General features: G+C 42.2%; 1 protein-coding gene across 17 annotated transcripts in view; it reads right to left on the bottom strand.

Annotated features, from left to right (window-relative positions):
- Positions 1 to 22268, bottom strand: part of RBMS3 (RNA binding motif single stranded interacting protein 3) — a 627961-nt gene that overhangs the window by 237093 nt on the left and 368600 nt on the right. For all 17 annotated transcript variants that reach the window (XM_074345363.1, XM_045520121.2, XM_045520114.2 and 14 more), the window contains one exon: positions 1844 to 2001. In XM_074345363.1, coding sequence (XP_074201464.1) covers positions 1844 to 2001 — 158 coding nt within the window. The remainder of the gene's footprint in view (positions 1 to 1843; positions 2002 to 22268) is intronic.

Genomic DNA, 22268 nt, shown 5'->3' on the forward strand with positions numbered 1-22268 from the left:
GAGAAATGAAGAGCTCAGTTTTTCTGTCATGAGCGGAATCGTGGCCCCCACCAAGTTCCTGTTGAAGCCCTAAGTCATCGCAACCCGGAAGGGGACTGTACTTGGAGGCAGGACTATTAAAGGGGAAATGAAATCAACCCACGGCCAGATGGGTGGATCCTAATCCCATCTGACTGATGCCCTTCAAAGAAGAGATGAGGAAAAAACACAAAGGGAGGAACACGTGGAAATTCAAGGGAAAGGAGACCCTCTACAAGACGCAGAGGAAACCAAACCTACCGACACATTGATCTTGGACGTCTAGCCTCTAAAATCAGGAGAAAATTAATTTCTGTCGTTTAACCCCACCCCCACCTGCCTGTCGTACTGTTACAGCAGCCGAGCAAATGAATACACTTTGTTCCCCAAATCCTTTGTTTTAAAAATAATAGATCTCCTTAGAAAATGTGTTCTCTGGATGAGTTTGAAACATTCGTTTCTCAGCAGAAGCACAGATGAAGGAGAAACTCATTTGTTAGAGAAAGTTTTGGGGTGGGGGGTGGGGGCAGGAGGTGGGGAAAGAAGCAAAGGACTGTGCGTGCCTCACGAAGGAGTCATTTCAGCCCCTCCCGCTCTGGCCAGGCCCCAAAGGCAGGCTGTGCACCACCAAGAATGATGACACTGGTACGTTTCAGAGACCCAGGTGGTCTGATGAGCTCTGCCTTGACCATGAAAGTCAACCGCCAACAAGGTTCTGAAAGCTCGAATGCCTCATGCGTGCGCTCAAGTCAGGGAGATATTTTTCATTCTTCTTCACGTCACTGGACACGTGCCCTGCCTGCGTCTCTTGGTCTACTATGTGCAGAACATCGTGAGGAATGAAAAAGGATTTTCAGACACGGTCCGTGACCTCAAGAAAGTCAAGTTAGGGATCAGTGAATATTTACGTGGTCTTATCTTTGCAAGTGGGTTAACGGAAGTTGGTCTGGGATGGTCTTCCCAGGGGATGGCAGGGTTCACCAAAGGTGGACACACCCGCCTGCGAGGGGCTGCCTTCCAGGTGACTCGGACATCCACCCGTCCACTGGTGCCAAGTCAGCGGGAGGCACAGAGGCACACCAGCCAGCCTCTACTTGTCTCCTCTGCCCTCCAGCGGCTTCTTTTTCTCTGTAGTTTCCTCAACTTTGTTTTTTCTTGAAAGCACAGCAGGAGCAACCACTGTTAACTCCATCCCTGGCTGAGATCCTCTTTGGTAAACATTCTCTTCAAGTTAAAATGAAAACTTCTCTTTCTTTTCCCGATGATGAAAAAAAAGTACCATTTGCTCTTTTTCTGGTCTGTTTAAAACATCAAAAGCATCCAGCCAGGGCCTCTTAAACGCAAATGCCCTCTTCACCTCCGCTTTTTAGTTCTGAGTTCCTTGGGGCTTCCCAACAATTCCTCTTCCTCTAAATCTTTCCTTTCTTCTCCCTTCGCCAGACTGAGAAATTGTACCATCTTGATCTTGGGAAATTAATGCAAAAACATTTGGATGCTTTGTTCACGACATGGGCTCTTTGGCTGTGGGTACAGGCCATTTATGACCCCTGGGAGGAGTCAGCAGCATCTCATTTTGTTGATTTACAGGCATAGAGAGGACTGGGAACTGGCTATGCATATTATTATGACTTGAGACACATACAGAACTTTCTATGTCAATATTTTAGCAAGAAAAACATACAATTATGTTGGAATACTTCGACTCGAAGGCAAGATGCAGAGAGTTGGTTTGATAAGCTACTTTTTCCTTGAATTTTCTATAATCTAGGGCTAGAAAGGGATGGAATGGAAAGGAAACAGGTAATACACAGAGCAGGTGTCTCACCTGGCGAAGCCAACGCCTCTGCTGACTCCATTGGCGTCTCTCAGTATTCTTGTGGAAATGACGTGTCCGAAGGGTTTCAGCATATTCTCAAGCTCCTGCTCGTCCATAGAAATGGGGAGATTGGAGATGTATAGGTTGGTTGGGTCTTGCTCTTGTTGCTAAGAGGGGAAAAAAAAAAAAGCATTGCTTTGAATATTGAGAAACTTTGCACAAATGGATACACTCTGCTTAACCTGCGATCTCAATTCCAATCTTCAACGTGCTCCTGAAAGTTCTTTCACTAAGGGCATCATTTCTTTTCACTGCATTCCTTCTTGCCAACATGTTTCCCCTAGAAATGTCATTGATGAAAACCAAATGTTGTGTCCAGCCTTCCTTAGAAAAGACTAATAAACTTTTATTGCAATTGAACTGAGGCAAATAATGGATATTCTATTACCACTAACTGGTCTATTAGCACTAACTAGTTTATTACTGCTCTAACTACCATCACCATTAGTAACTAACGTTGCATTGAGTCAGTGCTCATAACGTGAGAGGCATTGTTTTAAGCATTTAATATACATTATTTTCTTCAATATTCTCAGGAAATATAATTGCTACTTTTTTACAGATGACAAAATTGACCCCTAACGTGTCTAGGTTACCTAGCTCGTAAGTGTCAAAGCCAAGGTTGAAATCTGGGGGTTGCACTGAAGTCTGTGGGCTTCACAGTCCTGCTCCACTGCCTGCCCTTAGCCCAATGGGGAAAAAAGAAAGGTGGTCCTAGGACAGCGTTTACCACCAGCCGCAGCATCAGTGGGGGAGTTGGTAGGAGTGCAAACTCACAGGACCCACCCTGGGAATCAGAGGCTTGCGGGTGGGGGGCAAGTGATCTGTGTTTTGGCAAGCCCCCAGGTGGTTCTGATGACTGTCATATTTGAGAACTGGCTGCCACAGACCCCAACTGAATATTTATATCTGAATGAGATCAGAATGCTTATCATTTTCTGATCGAGCAGCAGTAGTGCTTAAAATAAGCTTTGCTAAATAGAATGAGAAATCAAACAACCGCTAGCATTATGTCTACGTGCATGAATGTTTTCCGTTCCACACCATGAATTAATAAGTCGGAACTTCATTGTATGTATGTCTCAAAATACAGCAGAGCCAAAATCCTAACGTGATTCATCATTAATATCAAAATAGATCAGATATTTAAATGAATTATTATATCTTAACCCAATCAATAAATTTAACTTCAACTTCAAGAAGATATGTGATTAAATTGGAAAAAGCAGTTCTGAAGTCTCTAGGAAACATTATATAACAGTAAAATCTCTTTGTGAAAAGATGGTATCAGATTCCGCAGAAAATTTGAGGTCTTCAGCACAGTGAAAAACACACAATAAGCAAGATTCCAAATATTATTACAAGTCAAGAAGCAATTTTGGCATGCATCTAAACTCCGTTATTTTTAACAGCTCTAAATATTCCGACAGGTCATCATAGTTTTACTAAGCTTTGAGACGAACAATAACTATCATTAGGTTGTTTTCTAGATGTAGTTTAGTATTCAAACTTTTTTTTAATCACCATGAAAAAAAATGGCACAATAAACGTAATCGATCAGGAAAAGACAACACAGCTTTAGTATTTAGGAACAGTGTAAATGTAATGTCTAAGAAAACGAATATACGTATGTACATGCATGACTGGGACACTGTGCTATGCACAGAAATTGACACATTGTAATTGACTGTACTTCAATTTAAAAATAAAAAAAATTGGAAGAGTGTAAATGTAGAAACTGTACAACTGTAGTCAGTGTCTCTCTCTCTCTCACACACACACACCACTAGTTAATGTCATGACCTTAGAGAGAAAAGAGAGATAATATTTTTCCTAAGTGGCCATGACCATGTCCCCCTCCCCTTGAAGGCGTGATGAGAAAAGAAAGAGTAGGTTTGTTATTATGTATCTGAAACACTAAGTACATACAACTTTCAACTTTACATTATTTTACTACCCATGATTTAATTTTAATCTTCACATCATTACTCCAAAGGTAACTAGGCAAATATCATCATACTTACTGGATAATGAGGACATGGAGGCATAAAAAATTCATCATCTGACCCGAGGACAATCCGATAATTAGCGACAAGGTTCAGATAAGATTTACTCAAGTTTCCCATCTTCCAGCTCAGTGTAATTTCTGCTACCCCAAGGTTTCCCAAGTTTCAATCATTTGCATATCATCTTAGAAAATGTGCCAGCCACGTACTATGAAAGTTTTCTTTAAATCAAAATACCTTTGGGATTAAGTAACTCCACTTTAAAAAGATAACGTTATGTTGCTACCTTAGCTAAAAAGCCAGTATCACCTGGCATTAACAGGTCAGGATAAAAATTGGTAATAAATTAATGTTATTAAATTATATTAGATACCGTTTGGGGGCAGAAGACTTTGACCCTCGTGGTCGACTCTCTCTTAGTTACAAATGGGATTCCTAGTTAAGAGAAGTATTAAGCACACTGGGACCAGACAGATACTTTTTCCTGGGATAAATCAGAATTGAGAGAGAGTTAAGAAATGAACAACTTTCTCATGATGTGAGTTCTGGATCTTACACACCTAGATCAACTCACATTCTGTCAAAGATACACATTCTGAGGCTTGAGAGTTCTTGCCTTAACCCGAGAGTGGGCTGCACCACATGGCAGTGAACTGCATTGGTTGGAATTTGCCCCAAATCCTGTACCCCTGTGTCCTTGATGAGGCCAAAAAACCATACGTAACCAATCCCACTCTCCCAGCCTACTGTACCGATCGTTTCATTTTCTAAAGGAGCAGTGTAACAGTTTAGCCCAATTCAAGTCCATTTCCAAATTCCTACATTGCCGCTTCTCAGGATGCTGTGCAATTAACACACAGAGCGTAGTACTTTACAGATTGCCCGGTAAGCTGTCTCCTGAAATCAAATTCAAACAGCAACACCAACTCCGTAATCTCTGTTCACAGAGACACCACAGAATTGGAGAGTGTCATTCCTTAATCTGTATTCACAGAAAGAACATAGCATCAGGCAGTGTTATTCATTATGTAATTCTGTCCTTGGAAATACAATATTAGTCCTGAACATATCTGTTGACTTGACAATTGAATTTAATTTCTGGCTAGCATGAACTTTAATAAATACATTTATATTTTTATTTTCCATTTCACTTATGTGTCAAGTTTATGTAAATAGATGGTCTCTTTCAGAAGGTTCTTTGGCACTGAGAACCTCAGTGAACTCACCTTTTAAATATGCAGAAAAGTAACTCATGTGATAACTTGCAATCTTAAAGAATCTTTTCAGAATCTTTTTAACTTAAATTTTCATGATCATTTAAGTCCAGAATGGACCTAAAGGGGAATCCTGTCCAATCTGATCATTTAACCGATGGGGAAAAAAAACCCCAAAACAAACAGAAAGTAGAGTAGTGCTCGTTACTGACTCAAGGCCACCCAGCTAATTAGTAACAGGCTAGCAAAGGAACCCACATTCTTTCATAGCTGGTCCAATGTTCTTCCCAATTCTTAACCCTGCCTTTCCTCTTCAACTCCAATGAACAGCAGATAGAAGGTGTTGTGCAAAGGAATATTAGTATAGACAAGAATAAATGCCTCTGTCAAGAGTGAACCCGAATGTAAACTATGGACTTTGGTTGATAATAATGTGCCCATGTTGGTTCGTCGATTGTACCAAATATGCCTCACTGATGAGGGATGCTGAGGGGAGGGGAGTATGTGGGGGGGGGGGGGGGCCCTACGTGCGAACTCTCTGTATTTCCTGCTCAATTCTGCTGTGAACCTTCAACTGCTCTAAAGGAATAAAGTCTATTTAAAAAAAAAAAAGAATAAATGCCTCTGAATACCTTGTTTCATTCACTTTTGCTTATTCATCAGTTAGCTTTACAGAGTTAAGTTTACAAAAAAAAATAATAAATAAAGATTTCCTAGCCTTCGTCGGCATTTCACACATCATGCACTGAATGCATACTCTGCAGTACAGAGCCGTCTGTAAAAATACATGACTACAATTCACACATCCATTACATTTAATTGACTGGGCCACCACAAGGAGCGCCTCCGTTTTCGTCAGTTTCTGTATCTTTTCATTCACAGAGGGATTTCCGGACTTACTATTCAGTTGTGTCACAAGATTATTAAAAACTTAGGAAAGTCTCCTCTCCATTGCTAATGGGTGCAGTGACCTTCTTATTTTATCTAAGAATATGTAAACATTTTTTTTCCTGAAACTATCTCAATTTTTTTTTCAGATTTTTAGTGGTAGATTTATTGGTGCTCTTTTACCTTTTTTTTTTTTTTTTTTTTTTTTTAAAACAGTTTAAGACAACTTCAGAACTTCAGAACGTTTCAAGGATGACTAGCAAATGACTAGAAATGGAGGACAGAATTGTTGCCCGTACTTAGATCAAAGGTTGTGTCTGGGGCTGTGGGTTTTTTGTTTTTTTTTTGGCTGGGGTGGAAGGTAATTAGGTTTATTTATTCATTTATTTTTAGAGGATGGACTGGGGATTGAACCCAGGACCTCGTGCATGCTAGGCACATGCTCTATCACTGAGCTACACCCTCCCCGACCGGGCTGTGTTTCTTGGGTACACATTATGACAATTATATACATGTGATTCTGAAAAAGGCAGTAGGAGGAGATTGCAAAACTCGACCTGATAACATTCTCAGGCTGATGAAATTATATGTAAATCTTCAGGAAGTAGTTATCTGGCATTAGCGATTTCAGAGGAGTGCTTCTCAAGCCACCTATGGTGGGGACCATTTCTTTCCAATCTGTCACAAACCAATATTTATAAAATACTTACATATGTCAAAGTTAATGGAACAAAATGAAATATATACAGAATTCAAGTTGCAATTTTTAAAATTATATTCCATAGACCAAAATTACAGTTGGATTAAATGCCATGTTAATACGACCCTGTTATAAAAGGTCTGAAATGCTTACTCTTTGTGCCTGGACTAATTTCACTGCAAACAAGTACTATTTCATGGACCAAATTTTAATACTGTCTTAGGGACAATATTCCTATTGTTTTCTCTGATAATTTAACACCCTGGGGTCTTTCTAGGTTATTAGCTTTGGCCTACTTTATATATTATCAAGTCTATTTTTTTAATCACAAATTGTATGTAATCAATTTATAGTCATTTTTTTTTTTTAACTGTTAGGTGGACAAAGCCATCTCAAGATGAACTGTCCCCAAGCAGTGGTGACAAAATATCCTGTAGACACTTGAAACAACTCTGAAGCAAACATGTGGCTATGATATTTTAAAAACACACTGAAGGGGCTGTTCATATAGACTGAAGAAAATAATACTATTACCTTACATAGAGCAGAGTTTTATAGTATTTAAGGTGTTTCAGGGCCATTTATTTTACTTTGTGTGGCCCTTTATAATCACCCCAAGCAGGAGATAGGGCAAGACTTCCTCTGTTCACTCTGTAAATGAGAGAATTGGTTCGGGTATCTTAAGAGGGAAACCAAGGTCACACGGCGCGGAAGTGAATACACGACATCGTAAGGGATGCTTTTTGACTCTGGCTCTGGGACTCTTTCTGCTCAAGTACACCAACTCTGGAGATTGCCTGTAAACGCTGCTGCTCCACGGATCGCACCGGTAGAAAGAAAAATCAATGGGGAGGCACAGGAGCGACTGGTTTTTTTTTAACGGAACCGTCTGTTCTAAACGCAGTAGCCGTTTAAAAATTAACAGTAATAAAAACTCAAGGTCTTCCCTCTCCCTGGAAGCAGAGGCAGGGAGTCAGAGCCGCCTGTATTAACAAGCTGCTCTGAAGGCATCAGCGGTTTCGGAAGTAGTTTGCAGTAACTCTGTACAAAGATGTTCTTACCCGTCTAGTACTGTTGTCCTCATGTTGGGTGCATGGTTACAGGAGTCACAGCACCTGCTGGCAAGACCTGGAGGAGGAAACATGCTTTCTGGCCGTACCTGCTTCAGTGCCATCCATGTGGGCGATGATGAATCACATTTGCCAACTTGACAGGGACACAGAATGCCCAGAGAGTCAGTCAAGCGTCACTTCTGGATCCACCTGACCTCCACCCTGGGAGGGTGTTTTCTAGATGGATTTAACATTTAAATGCATTTGCTGACTGAGTAAAACGAAGTGTCCTCTCTAATGTGGGTGGGCCTCACCCAATCAGTTGAAGCTCTGAAAAAGGCTGATCCTCCCTCAAGAGAGAATTCCTCCTGGGAGCGGGGAGGGTAGAGCTCAGTGGCAGAGCACGTGCTTTTAGCATGCACAAGGTTCTGGGTTCATCCCCAGCACCTCCATTAAAAAGGTAAATGAAAGTAAACCTAATTATCTCCCTCCCACCCCCCCAAAAAGATAATATAAAATAAGTGAATTAATATGTTTAAAAAAGAGAGAGAGAGAGAATTCCTCCTGCCTCACGGCTTTCAAGCTGGGGCATTGTTTGTTTTTTTTCCTTGCCTTTGGATTCAAATGGAAACATTCGTTCTCCTGGTCTCCTGCCAGCTGATTGCAGAGCTTGCAACTTGCTAGCATCCATAATCAGGTAAGCAGATTCCATGGAATAAATCTCCTTTCACATACACACACAACCATCCCTGGTTGTTTCTCTGGAGAATCCCAACTAACACAACAGGTTCATTTTGTCAAATCTGGCTTGCTATGAAAATAGAAGGGCGCATGCTCAGCTCTGACCATCACAGTAGGTCCACTGTGTTCTCCAGTCCCAAAGCCACAGCCTCCAACCAGGGAAAGAGAGCCTCGGCCTTCCCCTAAGAAAGGGGCTCTGGAAGCCTCCATTTGTGGTGATGCATTAAAGACCATTAAAGGGAAAGTAAAGAAGGACTGCCAAGAAGTGGGCTTCCATCCCTCAGTGGTGCCCAAGAAATGTGTCCTCTGTCCTATTTGCTAAACAGTGAAGGAGAATGCCCCGTGGTTTCCACTGCCTTCTCCCTCTGCCACAAGAATGGGTCATTTCTCTTCCCCTCCTGTGCACAGTGACGGCACCAGAGTAAGCATCCACCAGTGCTCCCTCCCAAAGCACCCATTGGAACAATGTCCCGAAAATAAGAACCAATAAGACCAGTTTCCCTAAAATAAGAATCAATAATTGTACAACATGGGGAATATAGCCAACATTTTATGATAACTAAACAGAGTATAACCTTTAAAAACTGTGAATTACTACACTGTATATGTAACATATCAGATATCAACTATACTTCAATTTAAAAATACGATATTGTAAAATAAATATATAAATAAATTCTAAATTTTTTTTTAAAAAAGAACAAAAAAAAAGAACCAATAAGAACAGCTTCCTTAAAATAAGAACCAATAATTGAACAACATGGAGAATATAGCCAATATTTTATGGTAACTATAAATAGAGTACAACCTTTAGAAATTGCGAATTACTATATTGTACATCAACTATTCTTTAGTTTAAAAAATATGATATTGTAAAATAAATACATAAGAAAGAAAAAATTTTTAAAAAGGAAAAACCAAGAACCAATAAATACAGTTCCCCTAAAATAAGAACCAGTAAGAACAATGCCCCTAAAATAAGAACCAATAAGAACGTCCCTAAAATAAGAACCAATAAGGACAATGTCCGTAAAATAAGAACCAATAAGGACAATGTCCCTAAAATAAGAACCAATAAGGACAATGTCCGTAAAATAAGAACCAATAGGAACGTCCCTAAAATAAGAACCAATAAGGACAGCTTCCCCAAGGAGCACACGTTTTAAAAGCAGGATTCCGTTATTCCAGACGTCATGTAAGCACAGCATTGGCAGCTGGAACGCCCGTCCCCGAGTCCAATCGTGGGGTTAACTCCGATGACGAACTCAGCGGAGGCCTGGGAAACCGGGTCTGGAGCTCAGGACCCCCTGACCTGCCGCCCTGGGCGTGCTATTCTTTCAGGCAGGGCTGCCTTTGCTTTCCAGATCAGTCAAGCTCCTTGGGGTTGAGGGGCCCCGCGAGTGGCGAGGTGGGCCTCCCGCACCTCCGGGACTGACTCTGAGTGACCGGTGGTCCTGGGACAGGCGGCCAGCTTGGCTCCCTGTGACCGCTCCCTCCACACGCACCTCCTGAACTCAGCTCAGTGTCACCTGATGTGATGGTCACTGCTGTGAGAAAACGCTTCATTACCCTTATACAACTCTGAGATCTCTCTGTGGCTTTATGGTCAGGTGTTACTACATCAGAGACGCGCGGTTTTGAACTCAGGGTCCTGGCAGTCAAGAGGGAGGGCAGGCGACGAAACTACAGAGAAGGTCTCAACGTTGTAAACAAATCACGTCCTTGTTTCCTCTGTGCCACCCACCTCTCTGAAAGGGCTCTCCCTGCTGTGAGCTCTGGGACAGCAAGTTGTCACCTGATTTGTGATCATGACCATGACCCTCCTTCAAGCAACCGGGATTATGGAAACAGCATGGACGTGGCCAGACTTTGGCGGCGAGACCCTGTTCATTTCTTCTGGAATAATCACCATGTATACCGATATAGATCAGATGCAAACCATCGCTGTATCTTCTGCGCAGAACATGACCGCTTAGTCTTGTTGAGGCTCACATGCGTGCTGGGCACACACACGTGTCGCTGATGGTGTAAAGATACTAGGGTCAAAGAGTGCCACTCGAGGGCAAGCATTCTCGCTGCGCTCTATGTAAGCGACACCCCAGATCACAGCATAAATGGTGACTCTTGGAACTGAGCCACAGAACTCAGGTGGCAAATACTACGTCCCACAACATGATAAAATACCGGACACTCTGTTAAATTTTAATTTCTGTATGAAACAACACAGAGCTTTTTTAGTGTAAGTATATCCCAAATATTGCCCAAGACATACACTAAAATAGTCATCACTACAAAGGATTAATATTATTATCAAGTTATATAAATTACTTGTTGGATTCATACTATACCACGTTATGATCCAATAGTATCTGATATTTATTTTAAGCCTACTATGTGCCAAGCAAGATGCTTTGAAATTATTTAAATTCCTTATGGTTCTACTCCCTAAGACAACCCTTGAGATAGAGACGGCTAATGTTTTCATTTTACAGGTGAGAAAGCGGAGGCTCTAAGAAGAAATGCAACTGTCCAAGGTCACACAGCTGTTAAATCCAACGAGAATTCAAATCCTGATCAATCTGAATCAGAGAGCTGAGATTTCAACACAGCAGGGTGTTCAATGGCTGGTTCACAACTTCTTCTCAGAGATCGAAGTGAAGGAGCCACCGGTGGATGGATTCCTATAGGTGCTCAGTGCGTAAACCTACTTTGGAGGCACACTTGACCTTGCTGACGAAGGACGGAAACCCCTTAATCATACTGAGGGAATGAGTCAGCAAAAGACCCAAAGTTAAGTTTTGCTTTCAAGGCTGGTCCAATAAAAATGTCCCAAGTTAACTAAGAAAAACAAACCTGGCTAGTTTCCTCCTAACCTCTATTACATGAGGATGCATTTTAAAAATACATGTTTAATACATCGAGAGTGAAAAGTGACAGATTTGTAGATGAAATGTCGCCATGGCATTTGCTGTTTTGCTGAAATCTACTGTTATTCCTAAGCCATCTGAGGTCAGTTTCACAGGAAGCTGGCTTTGGAGAGCCGTCCACTTGTCACGTGGTCCAGACAAAGAGGAAGCGGTCGGCTGTACACCGGCACATTGTTCTAGAAAACAAATTCAACTGCAAATTTAAATCATTCTGTCTAAGTGAAGGATGGCGTGTCCCAGGTTTACATAATCCTAGTCTTTCCAGAAAGAGCCTGAAGAGGCTGCAAAACATTTGGTGGCCCATGATCCTTAACATTAACTCGGAGAAAGAGAGAGTGTGTGTGTGTGTATTACAGTAAGAGCTGATGTATCAGTGCAGGGAATACGGAAGGAAGACAGCGATGCCACCATCTCGCTTCACGTCTCTTGTACTAACATTAGGAATGGCATCCAACTTTTAGAGGACACCAAAAAATATAATTTTCAAGCCATTTCTTAAAACAGTGTTCAAATTAGCATGCCATCCATTTAGCCTTTCTAAACAAAGGTTGTGATTTTTTAAACCTTCAAAACAAAACAAAACATTGGGACCTTGGCAGAGAAACAGCAAACGAGAGGTTCCCAGAGAGTTGGAGGTGTTCACATGAGATAAACCACTCTACCTTTGAAAAGTCTAGCTTCCGTCACCACCACCAGCATTTATTTGGCACAGAAATTGTCATTTTCTCAAAACTCTTCTGTGGGAAAGAGCTGAGTCTTATTCTCAGTGTGGCTCAACAGTTAATGTCGAGTTGGGAGAGCAATGGGAAAAGCACGCATGCATTTCTGTTCCTCTCAGTTCTGTCTGCAGGGGTCTGTGGCTCCAGAAAGCACGCCTGGAGGACCCGAGGCCCTGGAGGTCATCACACCGACCCCAGTCAAAGCCACATGTGGATCTACGTCTCTTAACTCAAAGCACGTCACTAAATGAATCCTCCTCTATTTTTCACACCACAACCGTTCATTCATGCACTCAAACATTTCATCTTCTATAGAGCACGTGTTTAGCATGTCTGAGGTCCTGGGTTCAATCCCCAGTACTTCCATTAAAACTAGTAATAAAAACAAATAAACCTAATTACCTCTCTCCCCACAAATAAAGTGGTCAAACAAAAACAAAATTTGAAAAATTTTAATTTAAATTTTCTAGTATATACCAGCCACTGAGCTGAATCCTGAGAACTGAGATGTGACGGGTCCTGATTCTCGCCTGTCATCCAGAATTCAGCCCAGTGGATAGTTTACAGCTAAATTTCCATCATAAAAGCTATTTCTCATTAGCGAACACATTACTACAGCCCAGAATGTAGACTGGGGTGTCCTATACTCTGATCGTCTGTAACTTGAAATTCTATTTTCCTCAAAATGGTGATTAGACAGTCTAAATTATTTCTAAATGGTATCCCGGCTCCATGATGAACATGAAAATTAATTCTTGAAATATACAGTCCCCTAGGATGGATTAAGCTCTGAGATAACCAAAAATTTCAGTGTGGGCTCAACTCAAATATATCTTCATTTTCAACCAAATTTTTTTTTTAATTTGTCAACCTCCGGAAAACTTTGGGTAGGAATAATCTGTAAACAGATAGTGACTTACTGGCTCTGATATTAACCAGTTCTATGACATTAACTAGTTAACATTTCTCAGCAAATTTCCTGAACAGTAAAGTAGAAATTACAGCACTAACCTCAGAGGGCTATTACGAGAATTCAATGACACAACATACTAAAAATTTAGGAGCATGCCACATATTTAGGAGAGGTTCAGCATCTCATTATTTTTTTTTCTGTAGTTACGAGTAATTATAGAAATAGTGAAATTTGGGACATAGCAGAAGGACCGTTACTAACTAAATGTAAGTCAAGTTCATAAAAGAAGAATTACTGCTATTTAAAATCGGTTCCCTTGGGTTCCTCATAGGTGCAAACTTGCTAGACATTATATTAAATACTGTAGAGGTGGGCATATTAAACTGATGATCTGATCCTCCAAATGTGGCCACTGGATCAGCAAGAGAATCTAGAAATTTAGCACAGGGGGAGAAAGAGAACACGGCTCCCATCATTTATAAGCTAAAAGATTAATGATTTATTACGAGGCTCATTAATCAAAACTGTATGGCTGCTTTTTTTTTTTTTTTTTTTTTTTCCTGTAAGGAGCAATTCCACTGTTCAAGTCAATTAGCCCACCAAAGCTATTACACCAAAGGAGCTGCAGTGTTATTCAGACTTCCCCGGGAGTATTTAGAGTATAAAATAAATGCTATTATTCTGAAGATACCAAATTGCTAAGCTTCTTAAATTCATACAATTGGGAACCTGCGGTACATTAAAATACTGAAACTCATTAAGAGTCTTTATTTTTTTTTTTTTTCGGCTTTAGAGTCATTGGCATTATCAGCACAGTTAAGAACAATAAACTGCTCCCGGCTCCCAAGGAGAGAGTGGTGTGTGCTCCCTGCAGCTGCACCTCAGAGAATCGCTGGGCAGAACTGGTACCCACTGTCTAAGTCGGCGGCCGCTTCTGCTGGATGACCCTCACACCTGCCCAGGACTGCAAAGTTAGCTCAGATGGTACCTGGGCAGGGAGAGAAGAGAGAGCCAAGTTCATAGCCATCACGTATCCTGACCTCATTAGAGCTCTGTGCAAAACATGCCAGCATCAGAATGCAACAAGTTAGGGATGGGTTTAACTGGTAAAATACAGTAAAAATCTATGAGACTCTCCTTAGGTAGGTGGCTAACTACCTAACTGAGGATCCTTAAAGTAGAGTGCAATCTAATAAATGTGGACGGGATGTCGGGATTACAGAATCACCACTCGGGATCAATGATGGTAATACCTGATTGAAGCAAGAATGATCGGTGTATGTGAAGACAAGTGAGTGCACACAGGCAGAAAACACGCTTCAAAGAGGAAAGGGGGAAGGGATAAAGTAAGATCTTGGGATTAGCAGGTACAAACTACTGCATATGAAAGAGAGAAACAAGGTCCTATGGTAGAGCACAGGGAACTATATTCAATATCTTGGAATAACCTATAATTAAAAAAATGTGTATATATACATATGTGTGTATGACTGAATCACTCTACACACCAGAAACTAACATTGTAAATCAACTATGCTTCAATTAAAAAAAAAGAGTGAAAATTTGATGAGAAATGTACATAATCACCAAGAATATCCCCCCCAAAGGTTACCCATTACAAGAGGAAACTAGTAACTTTTCCAGGGAGACATCTTGCAGATAACATCTCTGGTGATCAGAGTCGCATCACCGGCCTGGAGTGGGTAGACACCATGTGCCCCGCGGTGGGATGCCCTAGGTGGACAGGACGGCTCTGTGACATCCCTTCCAACAGTGTCAACCTGAACCCGCTCACTGGAAAGCATCAGACAGACCTCAGTGGAGGGACGTGCAACATACAATAATTGACCTGTAATCTTTAAAAATGTCAAGATGAAGAAGGACGGAGGAAACGCTGTAGATTACAGGGCACTACAGAGACAGGGCAAGTAAATGTAAGGCCTGATGCTGGAGTGAATCCTGGCTCCTGCCCTGATCAAATACTGCTGATTATAAAGGACTTTAGTGGGATTTGACCAACGTCTGTAGATTAGACATTCTTACTGTATCAATCTAATTTTCTGATTTTGATCATTTGACCATACATGAATGTTCTTGTCATTGGGAAATACAACTGTAGTATTTCTGGATAATGGGGCATCGAATCTGTAACTTAGTCTCAAATATTTTAGAATAATAGTATTATTATCATGTATATATTATAGAGAAAATGATAAAGCAGATGTGGGAAATGTTTGATATGGAAAATCTAGGTGAGAGGCATTATGCTATTTTTGCAAGTTTTCTGGTAACTTTGAAATTATTTGAAAATAAAAGCTAGACAATTGCAAAAAATAAAATAAACTAGTCTGGATAGCTAAAATCCAAAAAAAATATAAATATTCATCGTAAGTCCTTCATCTTGTAAAAGAAACATGAGACAGTAAATAGTCTTCGCCCTGCACTCAAACCGCACTCTCTCAAGATGGAAAGAACAAAAATTGTGTGATTCAGGATCTGTTTCCCCCTGTGCAATGCGATTCTCATCACCACCACCCTGGACAGCGTCTGTTGTTTGGTTCACAAGTCTACTCTGAGCTCCTGGTCTCCACAAAAGGATTTAGTAAAAATTTCTGCCTCGGTGATTGAACAGAGAGAATGAAGATGGAGTTCAAAGTGATCTCAAGGTTCTGGACACAGTAGAAGATAAAAGAAGAGCCAGGTAAATGTTCTTGGAACACAGACGTCATTCTTTTCCAGCATCACCATCTTGCCATGACCCTGGCAGATCTCCTATACGGCACAGCCCACATACGCCTCGTGAGGACCACTCCCTCGTTCCCAGACGCCAAGCCGACGCTTTGACAGCCTGTAACCTCAGACGCAACAGGGGACAAGGCGGTAGTTGCTATATCTGATGGATGCACCAGTCAGGGATTTTGAAACGAGGCAATTTTGCCCCCCGGGACACCTGGCAATATCTGTAAACATTTTTATCTGCCACAACTGCAGTGAGGTATCCCGTAACATACAGGAAAGCCCTCCACAGCACAGAATGACCTGTGACGTTTCTGTCATGTCAAAGTCGAGATATTCTGGTATTAGCTGCTTCAAAGTCGAAAAAATATATACATGTTGCGTAAATATGCTATTATATATCTGTCACTATAATATCATTATATATTTTATATAAATATACCTAATTGACTCCCAGTGTTGATTTGGTTATTTTTATTAAAGAGAACTCAAATGTGTGCAAACATTTAACCAATGAGATACAAATGGCTCTGTTTATAGCTCAAATGCAACGAATAAACCAAATGCACTTTGAAATTGCATAAAAGCAAATTGCCTAAACAGTACCATTAAATTAAAACATTCATGTGATATCACGGGTAATGCCATCTTGCCAAATGGAAATTGCCCCTTGCAACGTGCACGCACCGCCGGCTGCAGCGGCGCCAGGCGTTCGAGAAGTTCACGGGCTATTAAGTCATGTTCGCCGTGTCACAACCTGATCCTCCTGCCACTCTTCTCTATTTGAATTGGTCTGAAACTGGCATCCGAGCACAGCTTGCCAGGCTAACAGTTTTCATTTGGCTTAAAAGCATCATTTACTTGTTGCGTCTGCCTCCTTTTCTCCTCGTTAGCCCCAGACAGTGACTGTAGGTCTCTTTGGCACCGGCTGATGACAGACACAAGCGGTGACGTCAGGTGGCCAACCAGATGACCTCAAATATGCGTTCATAACTATTTAAAAGATGATCACAGAACGAAAAGCCCCACGTTTATGACTTCTCTTAGGAAAGTCACAAAGACTTAAATAAACAGATGAGACAGATGCCAGTATAATGGAAAACCACCAGGCGGATCTGGTTTCAAATCCTGAAGCGCTTACATGTTAGCTATGTCTAAGTTTATGTGTATATACATGCACGCGCACGGTCATGCTCACACGCGTGCACACACACACACACACACACTACATAGTTCTGGACCAGTGAGCCCACCCCCTTGAGTGTCTGTCTCCTCACCACCCAAAAGGAAGAAACCGCTATCAGAGGCTGGTTATGGGGATGAAACGACACTTTAGAGAGGTTAATATCTACACTGTCCCCAGCTTAAGCTGCTGTACACATTCACCGGATGCCTGCCTACATTTTCTTCGTAAGTAAATGAGAAACGAAATAGGATTAAGCACTTGAGGGAACAGGTAACTGCATCAATTTCAGAAGCTTATATTAAAGAACGCACTAAATCAAAGTGTATCTATTTACAGGTAATGGCATTGAACTTGGTAGCTGTTCTGTGAAAATGGCCTGTTTTGGCATCCAGGAAATAGAAGACAGGTGGGAGGGCAGCGAGGACAGAAATCAGTTCTTCCTTTTATTTTTTTCTTTCCATCACTATCTCCTTATGAACCTTTAAAACAGTGACAGATGAAGACCTACTATAGTGAAATACGATAAAATGGACATAAAGGATTGGAAGCGTTTCAGATGAACCAAAAAGAAAAAACATCACAAAATTTATAGAATTCTCAGCATTTCCCAAGCAGGTAGAAAGGTCTAATTCCTTCACAGGGGAAGCGTTTTCTGTGCACAAGGTGACAGACCAGTATGGCTGGGACACGGTGAGCCCGGGATGGTGGCAGCGGATAACTCTGGGACGGTAGCGAGGGGCCAGATGTCGGGTCTACTTGTGGGGAACTGGGATTATGTTCTTAACACGTCATCGGAAGGAACTGAAGAGTTGGAAGTGTGGAAAAACATGATCTGATTTTTTTTTGAGAAAAATCAATGCGTTTGTAAGAGAACAGGGAGCTGAGGACAAGGAGAGGGTTCCCGTTGGCTGGGAAGTTGCTGCCGTGGGTCCAGAGAGCGATGGTGGCAATAACAGTGGAGGTGGTGGTACAGAAAAGCGGATTAAAAAACAAACCTGTTTTTCAGGCACATTCTGCATACTTTCTGCCGGCTGGGTGGTAAGGGATTTGAGAAAGGAGTCGAGGGTTATCTCAGGGTTTTGCTTTGCAGCTTCACCCACACACAGTTACTATTTCTTGTCACAGAAGACATGGAAGACAGACTTTAAAGCGAGGAACCTAAAACTCTCTTTTGGATCCTTTAAGTCTGATACATTCATAAGAGATTCAGGTTTGTGACCTGATACGAGGAGTGAGGACGTGTAAACGTAAACACTCAGGAACCCCAGAATATTCTCAGTCCTATTTTATGGGTCACCTTGGCCAGGCACACTTGTGGAGCTGAGCAGACAAGAAGCCGGTACTCGCCGCAAGCAGAGGACGGCACACCCTGGATCATAAATTCTCCATCAGAACCGAGGCACTTGAATGACAACCACGTCCAAAGCATGTCTGTAGCTGGAAATTAGATCCTCCCGGCTCCTAGATCAATGCAGCTGTATTTATGAAAAATGTCCAGACTGTCATTTTGGAGGTTTCAATTTTTATTTATTTATTCTTTTTATCATGGAAGTATAGTCAGTTTACAATGTCATGTCAACTTCTGGTGTATAGCATCCTGTTTCAGTCATACATATACATACATATATTCCTTTTCATATTCTTTTCCATTATAGGTTACTATAAGATATTGAATATAATTCCCTGTGCTCTACAGAAGAAACTTGTTTATCTAGTTTATATATAGTAGTATGTGCAAATCTCAAACTCCCAATTTTTATCTCTTCCCACCCCATCCCTTCCCCTCTGGTGACATAAGTTTGTTTTCTATGTCTGTGAGTCTATTTCTGCTTTATAAATAAGTTCATTTCTGTCTTTTTTTTTTTTAGATTCCACATATATGTGATATCATATGGTACTTTTTCTCTTCCTGACTTACTTCACTTAGAATGATGATCTCCAGGTCCACCCATGTTGCTCCAAATGGCACTATTTTATTCTTTTTTATGGCTGAGTAGTATTCCATTGTATAAATATACCACAGCTTCTTTATCCAGTCCTCTGTCGATGGACATTTAGGTTGCTTCCATGTCTTGGCTACTGTAAATAGTGCTGCTATGAACATTGGGGTGCAGGCATCTCAGATAGACTCTTATAAGGAAGATTTTTACAAGGTACAAGTTCCTTTCAAGTCATGTGGTTGTAGGACCTTGAGCTCAGAGAACAGCTTGGGACCTTGCAACACTTGGGAACTTGTTAAAAACAGAGCACCCCAGGCCCCACCCCAGACCTGCGAAATCAGCTCTGTAGTTTAACAAGAACCACAGGTGATTCATGCGTACATAAGAGTTTGAGATGCGCTGCTTTAGAGGTTAAACCCTTCCTGGTTTTTAAGGAGGATCATTTAACATTCCTCTGGGTTCACACAGTGAAGTGAGGACAAAACCCTGCATTGTTCTCGCTCAAGCGATTAGCTGGCCCGCTCTGACATTCAGTGAGGAATCCTGCCATTAAAAACAAAGGTACGCACGTGTGTGTGCATGTGTGGACTTGGAAATGTATCCAAGACCCGCTGCTGAGTTTTTTAAGAGCCAGTTGAAGAGCAAGATGCAGAACAGGGTTGTAGAAAATGTGTGGTGTTGCTTGTGCACCAGAGCACACCTCCCCGGCCCTCTGCTCACCGCTCGACCCTGGGGGGCCGTCAGGGGCACCGCTGTCAGTCCCATGTCCATCCCGTGCGGGGGTTCCTCCGCTCTGCCCTTTCCAGAGCTGCAGAAGGACGCTAGTCTGTGCAGAGGCACAACTCACAGTGCAGGGGAGTCCACACCCTGCGGGCACACGCCAAACGATGGGGCACGGACACTGATGGGAAACGCTGTGGCCTCTGCTTGTTAGAACATCCTTGCGGACTTTGCTCCTCTCTCCATCTCATGTTCCCCACTCCCTAACTTCTGTTTTCCAGGATTGTGAGAGTCAGCAGGTAGCTAGGTGTGAGCACAGAGGAGGGCACACGGGCCAAGTGGCAGGGAACCACACATTTCATGACTGACGTGGGTCCTGGGGCAGACAGAGAAAAGGAGGAACCGCCAGACTGATGAGAAATCACTCATTTTGGGGGGTGATAAGGGTCCCGGAGGCAGACAATGAGAGGTGGGCTAAGGCGGCAATCTCCAGCATCTGAATGTGACTTTTTGCTCCTTATGCCCTCATAAAACAGTATGCTTGCGGAACTCCACAAAATTTGTACCAATTTGTACCTCTGCCAAGAGTAAATAAAAGTTCCATTTTCCTTACACACCTACCATAATAGCGTGACCCAGCTTTTTAATCTTTGCTAACTTATCTGCTGAATTTAGGGGCCACTGATGCCTTCTGTCCTTAAGAGTCATTGAAATTCAAATGTTGTATTTCAGGATCTTTTTTCCTTCCCCCACTTCCTAGGAATAATAAGGCAGAACAAAGGATGAAAAAGCATCAGAGGGTGATCGGGCTGGTTTGAGATTTGTGTAGGACACATGGATGCACTAAGTTAAACAGCCCCTTCATGGACCACGTACAACACCCCGGCTCCTGAAAAGTCATCCTGGCACACAGTAGGTGCTCAAACAATGTTTGTGGAAAGAAAGAGTTGATGTTTAGCAAACTTTGGGAGCACTGGCTGGTTTCACTGCTCTCAAGACAGCGCACATCCTTAGGGGAAGCAAAGATCCCGTGAATGGATGAGCATTAAGGTGGTGGGCATTCTTACTCCTGCTGTGGCCAGGATGTTTAAAGAGGACTTGACGTGGAGAGACAAGGGCGAGAGAACCTTCCTAGTCAGAAACTAAAAAAGTACACACACACGTGAAGATATTCTCGCATTTCTTACGGTATAGAAACGGCCAGTCTTTCTTGTTAGAGAGGAGGGGATACAGGATGTGACCAGCCAGGTATGTGGAAACCTCAAAGAATCAGGAGAAAAAGAAAAACAACAAATGAATTACCTCTAGGAACGAGAGAGCCTGTGACTAACATCAGAGTCTTCCTGACTCTTAAGAATTTCAGGTGGTCTGGGAGACTAGCACATTTTACCTTACTATTCTCTTCAGTGTGGAGCTGCTTATTCTAAAGACTCTTAAGGGTTTTCGTTATCCTTAGATGGGGTCAGAAGCAGGAGCTCCAAAGCCAGAAGGGGGTGACAAGACTCCACCAAGGCATGGAAGTGAACACTCATGGAAGAAAGAGGAAGAGAAGCAATACCACCCAATCGATAATTTCCCCAGTCTTATTTTTCAGGGAACATGCAATCTGCAGCACAAAGGGTTTTCCTTAAATCACAATATTTAATAAATGCTCCATACTCAACATAATCGAATAGATATCTGGAAACAGCAATCAGCCACTAGGAAGGTCGGAGGTCTTACTGTGGCCCCAATCCCATCTTTACGGAGAAAGAGATGACCTTAAATCTCCTTCTGCAAAAGCAGAAGACAACCCTTTCTCTTGGACACTGCACCATAAAAACAGATTAAAGGGCAACTTTCTGCTCCTCTAAGCTGCAGCCTTGACTGAGGGGGGAGTGTTCGCTGACCACGGTTAAGCACAGAAAGCGGAAAAAGGAGGGACAGTGAGATCCCCCGAGAACACAGGGACTCTGTTATTTACAAGCCACCCAAAGCTATATGAATTCTTCACTCCTTTAACAGTGACGCCACTGTTTGCACACTGTAAATAACGTAGCTGTTTGGTTGGTTTTCTTTTTTTTCTTTCCTTCAGTCACTAGAGTTGAGCCAGATTATTTGCACAATCACAAAAGACAATAGCGAACCCTCATTGTGAACCCATCCAAACTTGACAACGGTTCCTCCTATTTATTAGATGAAGCCCAAGGGAGGGCTGCCGAAGATGTGCGCCTGTGTACAGAGCCCTGGGAAGATGGTGATCTTTGGAGGAAGAGAACTGGGTTCTGGCCCGGCTGTTGCTGCGAGGAGTTCATTCTGTGACCCTGGGTTAGTCACTTGACCCCTCTTGGCTCTGGTGTTTCTACATCTGTTTGAAATGGGGGGATGGGGTGGTCTCCAAGGTCTTTCTCAGCTCCAGATTCCATGGCTTGTGTTCATCGATTGCCAAGCTCCTTCGAGGCCACAAGTACAACCCAGCTACTCACACTCGGGCCAAATCCACAGACCCAAGACATCGAAATTCTCTTCCCCAACATGCTCAGGACAGCTCAGAGAGCTCAGAAACGTAGAGAAGATCATTTCCAACAACATCTAAGGGATGCATTCAACCATGAGCCCAAATGACATGTCAAGGTGGTAGAGGTGGGGGTCA

Source organism: Camelus bactrianus, chromosome 17 (assembly GCF_048773025.1).
Source record: "Camelus bactrianus isolate YW-2024 breed Bactrian camel chromosome 17, ASM4877302v1, whole genome shotgun sequence".
NCBI classification, from domain to species: domain Eukaryota; kingdom Metazoa; phylum Chordata; class Mammalia; order Artiodactyla; family Camelidae; genus Camelus; species Camelus bactrianus.